Source organism: Cherax quadricarinatus, unplaced genomic scaffold, assembly GCF_038502225.1.
Source record: "Cherax quadricarinatus isolate ZL_2023a unplaced genomic scaffold, ASM3850222v1 Contig229, whole genome shotgun sequence".
Classification (NCBI taxonomy): domain Eukaryota; kingdom Metazoa; phylum Arthropoda; class Malacostraca; order Decapoda; family Parastacidae; genus Cherax; species Cherax quadricarinatus.
The window spans coordinates 111,190-122,057 of NW_027195255.1; the positions used below are offsets into that span (position 1 = coordinate 111,190).

General features: G+C 38.3%; 1 protein-coding gene across 1 annotated transcript in view; it reads right to left on the bottom strand.

Annotated features, from left to right (window-relative positions):
• Positions 1-9,433, bottom strand: part of LOC138851271 (GPN-loop GTPase 3-like) — a 41,194-nt gene extending 31,761 nt beyond the window's left edge. The window contains 2 exon segments of the mRNA XM_070080219.1: positions 8,008-8,158; positions 9,318-9,433. Coding sequence (XP_069936320.1) covers positions 8,008-8,158; positions 9,318-9,418 — 252 coding nt within the window. The 5' untranslated portion in view covers positions 9,419-9,433.
• Between the last annotated feature and the right edge of the window lie 1,435 nt (positions 9,434-10,868).

Sequence of the window (10,868 nt, forward strand, 5' to 3'; positions counted from 1 at the left end):
AATTCATTCGCATAACTATAATTTCGCATAACAATGAGCTCTCATGAACGGATTAATATCATTATGCGGGGGTCCACTGTATATATAATCATGTATCTCTCCTGCCTGCATTCCAGGGAATACAGGTTGAGGAACTTTAAGCATTCCCAGTAAGTTCAGTGTTTTATCGCAGTTATGTGCACTGTGAAGGTTCTCTGTACATTTTCCAGGTCAGCAATTTCACCTGCCCTGAAAGGTGCTGTTAATGTGCAGCAATATTCCAGCCTATATAGTACAAGAGGCCTGAAGAGTGTCATCATGGGACTGGCATCCCTAGTTTTGAAGGTTCTCATTATCCATCCTGTCATTTTTCTAGCAGATGCGATTGACACACTGTTATGGTCTTTGAAGGTGAAATCCTCTGACATGATCACTCCCAGGTCTTTTACATTAGTTTTTCGCTCTATTGTGTGGTTGGAATTTGTTTTATAATCCGATATAGCTTTAATTTCCTCACATTTTCCATGCCGAGTAATTGAAATTTCTCATCATTTAACTTCATATTGTTTTCTGCGATCCATCTCAAGATTTGGTTGATGTCCTCCTGGAGTCTTGCGCTGTCTTCAATGGAAGACACTGTCATGCAAATTCAGGCGTCACCTGCAAAGGAAGACACTGAGCTGTGGCTTACATCCCTGTCTATGTCAGATATGAGGATGAGGAACAGGATGTGAGTGAGTATTGTGCCTTGTGGATTAGAGCTTTTCACCATAGCCACCTCAGACTTTACTCTGTTTACTACTATGGGTTACTTGTGTGTTGTTTCAGTCGCGGTAATGTGACTTAATTCTCTAAGCTCTCCTATAAGCAATTCCATTCAGTGCAATTTTTAGGGAAATGCAATTGAAAAAGCACATTCAAAAATTTAATATTGAATGGAGAGGACAATGTTTGTGTTTTATTGTTTTGAAAGCAGTTTTAAATTGTATTTACAAAAAAATCACACTATAGAGAGAGAGGAGCTTCATAAAAGAGCTTACAAACACAAAGAAAAATAAAATTGTGTGGTGAAGGTAAAGAGTAGATTGTAAGATTTAGCTGTCATCTTAAATGTTGGTGAGAAAGAAAAATGTCCAGCAAACCTGCCAACACACATAATATAACTGTCTTCCATCTGACACTAATACAACCTACCTTGCATTAATACAACTTAACACACACTCAAGACTAGTTTCTGCCTACAAATTCATTTACAGTAAAAATCTTTGAAAAATGAGGAAAAAAAATTATTAAAAAATACAAATATCTGTAGATACAGCAGAGGAGGGCCCTGCCTTACTCCATTTTACTAATGCAGAGGTTTTCGATTATACCCATTCTTCATTTATTTGGTACCCATTTTGCTATGCCAGCAGTTTTTTTGCCCGATGCATGAAGTTAGAAATTATTAAACTTGGTGAGTAATGTATGTCTATGGCTGAGACAGAAAGTAACCTAGGTTTGGCTCATCACACAGTACAACTGTGAACTCTAAGGAGAAAGTGTTGAAGGAAATTAGAAGTGCTAAACCAGTGAACATTAAAGTTATAAGGAAACATGATGGCTTTATTGATGACATGGAATAACTTCTACTGGTGTGGACTGAAGATCAAACCAGTCACAATGTACCTGTAAGCCAAGCCATCATCCAGGCCAAACCCTAAGAGAGAGGTGAGGAAGCTGCTGAAGATAAATTCAAAGCTAGCAGAGGCTGGTTTCATAGGTTTAAGGAAAGAAGTTAACTTCACAGCATCAAAGTGCAGAGTGAAGCAGTTAGCACTGATACAGTAGCTGCAGAAAATTATCCACATGAGCTAGCTAGGCTCATCAAATATGATGGACATACCAAGCAACAGATTTTTAACATGAATGAAATTGCAATATATTGGAAGATGATGCCACTTAGGACTTATTGCTAAAGAAGAGAAGTCAATGCCTGGCTTCAAAGCCGCAAAAGGCAGCTAATACTGTTGCTAGAGACTAATGTATTTGGTGGCTGCAAGTCAAAACCTATAATGATTTAACACTCAGAGAATCCTAGGGCCTTAAAGAACTAGGCAAAAGCTAGCCTCCTTGTTTATTATTAATCCAGTTCCAAAGCTTGGAGTACCAGTGATCTTTTCTCAAATTGATTCATATTTTAATTTAAGAAATGTGTGTTCTGCATATGCAAAACACACATTCTGTTTTCTTATCTTTTATTTTTAGGCCTAGTTCTATTGCTCACTTAATTTATGATAGTGTAAACATGTTTCAAGGTTTTATATGCATTCAAAAGTGAAAAAAGGCTATGTTTCACTTTGGTAATTATCACTTCTTAACAGGAGTTGGGGACCTAACCTGCAGTATAAGTAGGGCCCTCCTATATTGTAGGCAAGTATATTCTCTATGGAATAAATTATTACATTCGTGGAGAAGCAGTAAACCCACATAGGTCATAAAGCACATGGATAATGGAAGGCACAAAGCCATTTCCATGCAAGGAATGAAATGCAATTTTTGTTTTTAAATATATTTTAAGTAGTATTTATATTAATTCTCCATGGGGAAATGGAACAGGATTCTTCCTCCGTAAGCCATGTGTGTCGTAAGAGGCGACTAAAATGCCAGGAGCAAGGGACTAGTAACCCTTTCTCCTGTATACATTACTAAATTTAAAAAGAGAAGTTTTCATTTTTCTTTTAAGGCCACCCTGCCTTGGTGGGATATGGCCAGTTGGTTGAAAAAAAAAATTACATTAGTTGGAAATCAGTAAAATTAGCCCAGTAGGGGTCATACAGTGCCTGGAAGCAATGGAGTTTGATTCAAGGTCACAGAAGGTAGTTCTAATTCTACCAAATGCAAGCCAGATTAAACATATATTCTCTAATGAACCAAAATGGGCACATTCAAATCCTTGTAGTGAATAACCCATACTGATTTTGTGCTTCATGTTAGTATAATGTTGAAATATTCATAATAGATGCCATACCATGGCTTGTTGTAGTGCTTTAGAATCCCAGGTTCATGTGTTGAAGAAGGAGATTCTACTTCTTCAGGAGGAAAATATGAAGCTGAAGCTTCGCATAGATGAGTTTGGGAGTGAGTGTGAGAAGGATTTGGCTGGTAAGGAAGGAATGGTCACTAGCAGTGATAGTGGCAGCCGCTTTAAGTGGCAAGTGGTTCACAGTTCAGGAAGAAGGAAGATGAGGAGAGTTAATAGAGAAGATGTGAAGGTAGGAAATCGATTCTCTGTTCTCCAAGACGAGTGTACTTAAGTGGTTAGTGAGGTTGAAGGTACCACTGATTCCCCTGCTAATCAAGGTAAGAATATTTTAATAGTAGGCGGTTCTCAGGTAAGATATATGGACCGTGCATTTTGTAACAGAGACAGAAAGGTCAGACAAAGAGTGTGCCTTCCTGGAGCTGGTGTTGGTGACATAGTCAGCAGATTGGATATTATGCAGGTAATGGGAACAAGCCCATTATCTGTCTTAGTGCTGGGGGTAATGACACTGGGAAGGGCAGGAGAGAGGAGCTGCTGGATAAGTATAGGTCAGCCATAGAAGTAGTCAGGTCTAAGGGAGGGATCCCAGTCATATGTAGCATCTTGCCTAGAAAGGGAGTGGGCAATGAATGGATGTCTAGGGCAATTGGTATAAATCGCTGGCTAGACAGGTACTGCAAGGAACTTGCAATCCCATTCATTGATAACTGGGACCTATTCTTTAGTAAACATGATATGTATGCAAGGGATGGGGTTCATCTCTCTGGGGATGGAGTGGTTGCATTAACCAATTCAATTGAGAGTGTAATTGATGACTTGTCTAGGAATTTAAACTGATAGATTATAGAGGTATGGGTGTTTGTGGGAAACAATCAGGCTGCAGCATTAGGGTTAAAAACAGCAGCTATTACCGGGATACCTCAGGGATATGTTTAAAAGACAATATTCAAAATAAAGTTGCTAGTAATGGCAAATCAACTGATCAACAAACAAAGAGAGATAGTAGAGGGCAACGAGTGACTAGCTCCCTTAAGGTTTACTATACAAATAGTAGGAGTCTAAGAAATAAGATAGATGAGCTAAAATTACTTGCAAGTGTAGGTAATATAGATATTATTGGTATAACAGAGACCTGGTTCAACCTGAAAGATAGAGAAATGCCTTCTGAATGCAACATACAGGGTTATAAACTATTCCACACTGATAGGGTCAACAGGAAGGGTGGTGGTGTGGCGATGTATGTCAGAGAAAATTTAAATTGTTGTCTTAAACATGATACAGTGGACCCCCGCATAACGATCACCTCCAAATGCGACCAATTATGTAAGTGTATTTATGTAAGTGCGTTTGTACGTGTATGTTTGGGGGTCTGAAATTGACTAATCTACTTCACAATATTCCTTATGGGAAAAAATTCGGTCAGTACTGGCACCTGAACATACTACTGGAATGAAAAAAGTTCGTTAACCGGGGGTCCACTGTATAAGATTAGAAACATTGAACACAGAATCGGTTTGGCTACAGTTTCTCGAGGGACGTGACAAATTAATTTTAGGTGTGATTTATAGCTGTTATGGGACGAAATTCATAAGGCATCTAGATATGAAAATGTTGTGATAATGGGAGATTTTAACTTTAGACAAATTGAATGGAACAATATGACAGGAAATCTTGAGTCTAGTGACTTTCTTGATACGGTTCAGGATTGTTTTTTAGAACAGGTTATGACAGAACCAACTAGAGGAAACAATCTGCTTGACTTGGTTCTTGCCAACAAAGATTCACTAATTAATAATCTTGAGGTTAATGACGAGCTTGGGGAAAGTGATCACAAATCGCTTAGTTTCAATATATCATGGAATTACACAGATAACTGCAATCAAATCTCTGTCCCAGATTTTCGCTTGGCCGACTTCATGGGACTCAAAAATTACTTGGGTGGGCTAAATTAGGATGTCCTGACTACGGGTCAGGTAGGTGATCTTGGGTGCCAATATGATGTTTTTCAGAGCATAGTTCTAGCTGCCCAGACAACTTTTATTCCAAGTAGGGAAATTAGATCTAACAAAAATGATCCCAAATGGATAAACAATAGATTAAAACACCTCATTGGTCAAAAGAGAGGCATATATAGGCGTATCAAAAGAGGGGATGGGCAGTTAAGAAATCAATATATTCAATTAAAGAGAGAAATAAAAAAAGGAATAAGAAAAGCAAAAAGGGATTATGAGGCTAAGGTCGCAAGGGATTCAAAGACTAACCCAAAAGGGTTCTTTCAGGTATACAGAAGTAAGATTAGGGACAAGATTGGCCCACTTAAGAGTAACTCTGGTCAAATCACTGACAGTGATAACGATATGTGTGAAATTCTAAATACCTACTTCCTCTCAGTTTTCACTCAGGAAAATACTAGCGATATTCCTGAAATAATAATTACGTAGAACAGGATGATAATAAACTATGTACGATTGCGGTAACTAGTGACATGGTCCTCAGACAAATAGAGAAACTAAAACCTAACAAATCCCCAGGTCCTGATGAACTGTTTGCAAGGGTGTTAAAGGAATGTAAAGAGGAACTTAGCATACCTTTGGCTAATCTTTTTAACATATCACTACAAACTGGCATAGTGCCTGATAAGTGGAAAATGGCAAATGTAATACCTATTTACAAGGCAGGTGACAGGTCCTTGGCTTCGAACTATAGACCAATAAGCCTTACCTCCATAGTGGGAAAATTTATGGAATCAATAATTGCCGAAGCAATACATAGCCATCTTGACAGGCACAGATTGATTAATGAATCTCAACACGGTTTTACAAAGGGGCGTTCCTGTCTTACAAATTTACTAACTTTTTTCACTAAGGTGTTTGAGGAGGTAGATCTTGGTAATGAATATGATATTGTGTATATGCACTTCAGTAAGGCTTTCGATAGAGTTCCACACCAGAGGCTATTGAGGAAACTTAGGGCACACGGAATAGGAGGAGAAATTTTTTCCTGGGTAGAGGCATGGCTGACAAATAAACAGCAGAGAGTTTGCATAAATGGGGAGAAATCAGAATGGGGGCACATCACAAGCGGTGTTCCTCGGGGGTCAGTGTTGGGCCCGTTGTTGTTCACAATTTATATAAACGACATAGATGAGGGAATAAATAGCGACATTAGCAAATTTGCTGATGACACCAAAATAAGCCGTCCAATTCATTCTAATGAGGACATACTACCGATTGCAAAAAGGATTTAGGAGTTCTGGTTAGCAGTAATCTAAAACAAAGGCAACAGTGCATTAGTGTTCGCAATAAAGCTAACAGAATTCTTGGCTTCATATCTAGAAGTATAAATAATAGATGTCCTCAGGTTGTTCTTCAACTCTATACATCCTTGGTTAGGCCTCATTTAGACTATGCTGCTCAGTTCTGGTCACCGTATTACAGAATGGATATAAATGCTCTGGAAAACGTACAAAGGAGGATGACAAAGATGATCCCATGTATCAGAAATCTTCCCTATGAGGATAGACTGAGGGCCCTGAATCTGCACTCTCTCGAAAGGCGTAGAATTAGGGAGGATATGATCAAGGTGTATAAATGGAAAGCAGGAATAAATAAAGGGGATGTAAATAGTGTGCTGAAAATTTCCAGCCAAGACGTCCTAGGACTCGTAGCAATGGTTTCAAGTTGGAAAAATTCAGATTCAGGAAGGATATAGGAAAGCACTGGTTTGGTAATAGAGTTGTGGATGAGTGGAACAAGCTGCCGAGTACAGTTATTGAGGCTAAAACGTTGTGTAGTTTTAAAAATAGGTTAGATAAATACATGAGTGGGTGTGGGTGGGTGTGAGTTGGACCTGACTAGCTTGTGCTGCTGGGTCTGGTACAGTGCTCCATCCTTGAGTGGGGATGACCAGACTGGGTGGGTCATTGGGATAATCTGGGGGTCATTGGTCTAATTCGAGGGGGGGGACATGGACCTGCTCCGCATGGGTCAGTAGGCCTGGTGCAGTGTTCCTTCTTTCTTATGTTCTTATGGTCTTATGGGTGGGTGTGAGAGGGTGTAAAATGGACCTGACTAGCTACTAGGTCGGACACAGTGCTAATCCCTTAAGTGATGTGTCTGACCTCACTAGGTCAAGGCATTGGCTTAAGCCAGTGGGGAGTATTGGAGCTGCCTCACAAAGACCAGTAGACCTGTTGCAGTGTTCCTTATTTCTTATGATCTTATGTTCTTATGAGGGCAAATATTCTATTAGTGGGATGGATCTGTGAAGGACCTGCCTAGTATGGGCCAACAGGCCTGCTGCAGTGTTTCTCCTTTCTTATGTTCTTATGTTCTTAATTTAGGTCTAATGTTACTATTAGAGGAAGGTATTGCCCCTGAGTGCCTCTGGAAAGACAGTGATTATTTATGAGTGAGGTGAAAGTGTTGAATGATAATGAAAGTCTTTTTTTTTGGGTCACCCTGCCTCAATGGGAGATGGCCGACTTGTTGAAAAAAAAAAATTGCCCCTGCACCCCACCCCCACACTACCCACTATCTTGCTCCACTCCTGCACTAACTTGCCATATAACCACTACAGCTTTATTTTTTTACTTTTGTTCACACTGGCTGTTTCTCATCAAGGCAGGGCAACCCAGAGGAAGAAGCATGCACCATCACTCATTCAACAGCCACCTTCACAAATTGAAATTTCACAGTGTTGGTCATGTAACAATTTGAAACCTAAGAAATAATTCATTTTCCAATAATTTAATTAAAACATTTCAAAACAGAAGTTCAGAGGGTCATCTGAACAGTGATGTTTACACATTTTTGGCAAGACAACTACTGCATGAGCGATAGTGAATAAGTTTCCTTCTTTGGGGTCACCTAATCTTGGTGGGACACACACACAGCTTATTATAATAATCAAATTAAGTGCTAAATCTGTAGGTCATCCAGCTCTGTTGGGACACATATAGAAAAACTATTTTTACCTTCAACCAATCAAGTCCGTCAAGGTTGTATGAGGTATTCCATACAGAAGACTAATCCACCATTTGGACCAAAGTTCAAGTCGTCAGTTTGCATAACATCATCCACTTGAATAAGGTCTCGAACATCAGCAAGTGGTTCATATGAGAAAACTTCAGCTGCCAGATCCAGGTTCACTATGCTGCAAAGTTTAAAAGGTGTGTATGCACTGTAAAGTTAAAATATGTATGCACTGTAAAGTTAAAATATGTATGCACTGTAAAGTTAAAATATGTATGCACTGTAAAGTTAAAATATGTATGCACTGTAAAGTTAAAATATGTATGCACTGTAAAGTTAAAATATGTATGAACTATAAAGTTAAAATATGTATGAACTATAAAGTTAAAATATGTATGCACTGTAAAGTTAAAATATGTATGCACTGTAAAGTTAAAATATGTATGAACTATAAAGTTAAAATATGTATGAACTATAAAGTTAAAATATGTATGAACTATAAAGTTAAAATATGTATGCACTGTAAAGTTAAAATATGTATGCACTATAAAGTTAAAATATGTATGAACTATAAAGTTAAAATATGTATGAACTATAAAGTTAAAATATGTATGAACTATAAAGTTAAAATATGTATGAACTATAAAGTTAAAATATGTATGAACTATAAAGTTAAAATATGTATGCACTGTAAAGTTAAAATATGTATGCACTGTAAAGTTAAAATATGTATGCACTGTAAAGTTAAAATATGTATGCACTATAAAGTTAAAATATGTATGCACTATAAAGTTAAAATATGTATGAACTATAAAGTTAAAATATGTATGAACTATAAAGTTAAAATATGTATGAACTATAAAGTTAAAATATGTATGAACTATAAAGTTAAAATATGTATGCACTATAAAGTTAAAATATGTATGCACTGTAAAGTTAAAATATGTATGCACTATAAAGTTAAAATATGTATGCACTGTAAAGTAAAAACAAAATATGTAATGTATACACTACAAAATTAAAATACATCACAATAAATTGCATCATAGCAAATATAAAAAAATACGTCTAAAAATACTATACCCGAAATTATATAAATGGTGCAAAGGTTGACACAAACCCACTACCATTATAGTGTGCTCCTCAGTTAGCGACAAATTCATTTACCAATGCAATCTTAGGAACGGAACTCTGTCATTAAGTGAGAAGAGGCTGTATAAGTACGTAACAACCTATGCTAATTAACCGTGTTAAAAAATGTGTATTAATGCTTGAAAATAAGCTTGTGTTTTATTTGATTTGCAGATATACATGTACTGTAAGTTTAAATGAACACTGACTGCATAGTGCGGTTGATGGTCTCGGCATGTTTCTGTAGCACAGCACAATAGGTGGACTTGCCAGAGCCTGCGGGACCCAGCACTAGCTGACAGAACCTCATTTTCTATGTCTCAATACAGTGGACCCCCGCATACCGATTTTAATCCGTGCAAGAGGGGTCATTGTTATGCGAAATAATCGGTATGCGAATGAATTTTCCCCATAAGAAATAATGGATATCAAATTAATCCGTGCAAGACACCCAAAAGTATGAAAAAAAAATTTTTTTACCACATGAAATGTTAATTTTAATACACACAAACTGAAAAAGGCATGCACACTTACATGACACTTACTTTTATTGAAGATCTGGTGATGATTGATGGGATGGGAGGAGGGGAGAGAGAGTGTTAGTGTTTAGAAGGGGAATCCCCTTCCATTAAGACTTGAGGTGTCGAGTCCTTTTCTGGGGTTACTTCCCTTCTTCTTTTAATGCCACTAGGACCAGCTTCAGAGTCACTGGACTTCTTTCGCACAACATATCTGTCCATAGTGGCCTGTACCTCTCGTTCCTTTATGACTTTCCTAAAGTGGTTCACAACATTGTCAGTGTACAGGTTGCCAACACGGCTTGCAATAGCTGTGTGAGGGTGATTTTCATCAAAAAAGGTTTGCACTTCAAGCCACTTTGCACACATTTCCTTAATCTTTGTAGTAGGCAACTTCTTCAATTTCTCTCTCCCCTCCTCTGAACCAGTTTCCTCAGGTCTGGCCTCTTGCTGTTGAAGTTGATCTATCAGCTCATCAGTGGTTAGTTCTTCATTGTCCTCCTCCACCAACTCTTCCACATCCTCCCCACTAACCTCCAACCCCAAGGACTTTCCCAATGCCACAATGGATTCCTCAACTGGCATAATCCTCTCAGGGTTAGCCTCAAACCCTTCAAAATCCCTTTTGTCTACACATTCTGGCCACAGTTTCTTCCAAGCAGAGTTCAAGGTCTTCTTAGTCACTCCCTCCCAAGCCTTACCTATAAGGTTTACACAATTGAGGATATTAAAGTGCTCTCTCCAAAACTCTCTTAGAGTCAGTTGAGTTTCTGAGGTCACTACAAAGCACCTTTCAAACAGAGCTTTTGTGTACAGTTTTTTGAAGTTTGCAATAACCTGCTGGTCCATGGGCTGCAGGAGAGGAGTGGTATTAGGAGGCAAAAACTTGATGTTAATGAATTTCATGTCCCCATAAAGTCGCTCTGCCACGTCTGTAGGATGACCAAGGGTATTGTCTAACACCAGGAGGCACTTAAGTTCTAATTTCTTTTCAGTTAGGTAATCTTTCACATTGGGGCAAATGCATGGTGTAACCAGTCATAGAAAAAGTCCCTAGTGACCCATGCCTTACTGTTTGCCCTCCACAGCACACACAAATTCTCCTTGAGGACATTCTTTTGCCTGAACGCTCTGGGAGTTTCAGAGTGATACACTAATAAAGGCTTAACTTTGCAATCACCAGTAGCATTGGAACACATCAACAAAGTAAGCCTGTCTTTCATAGGCTTATGTCCTGGGAGT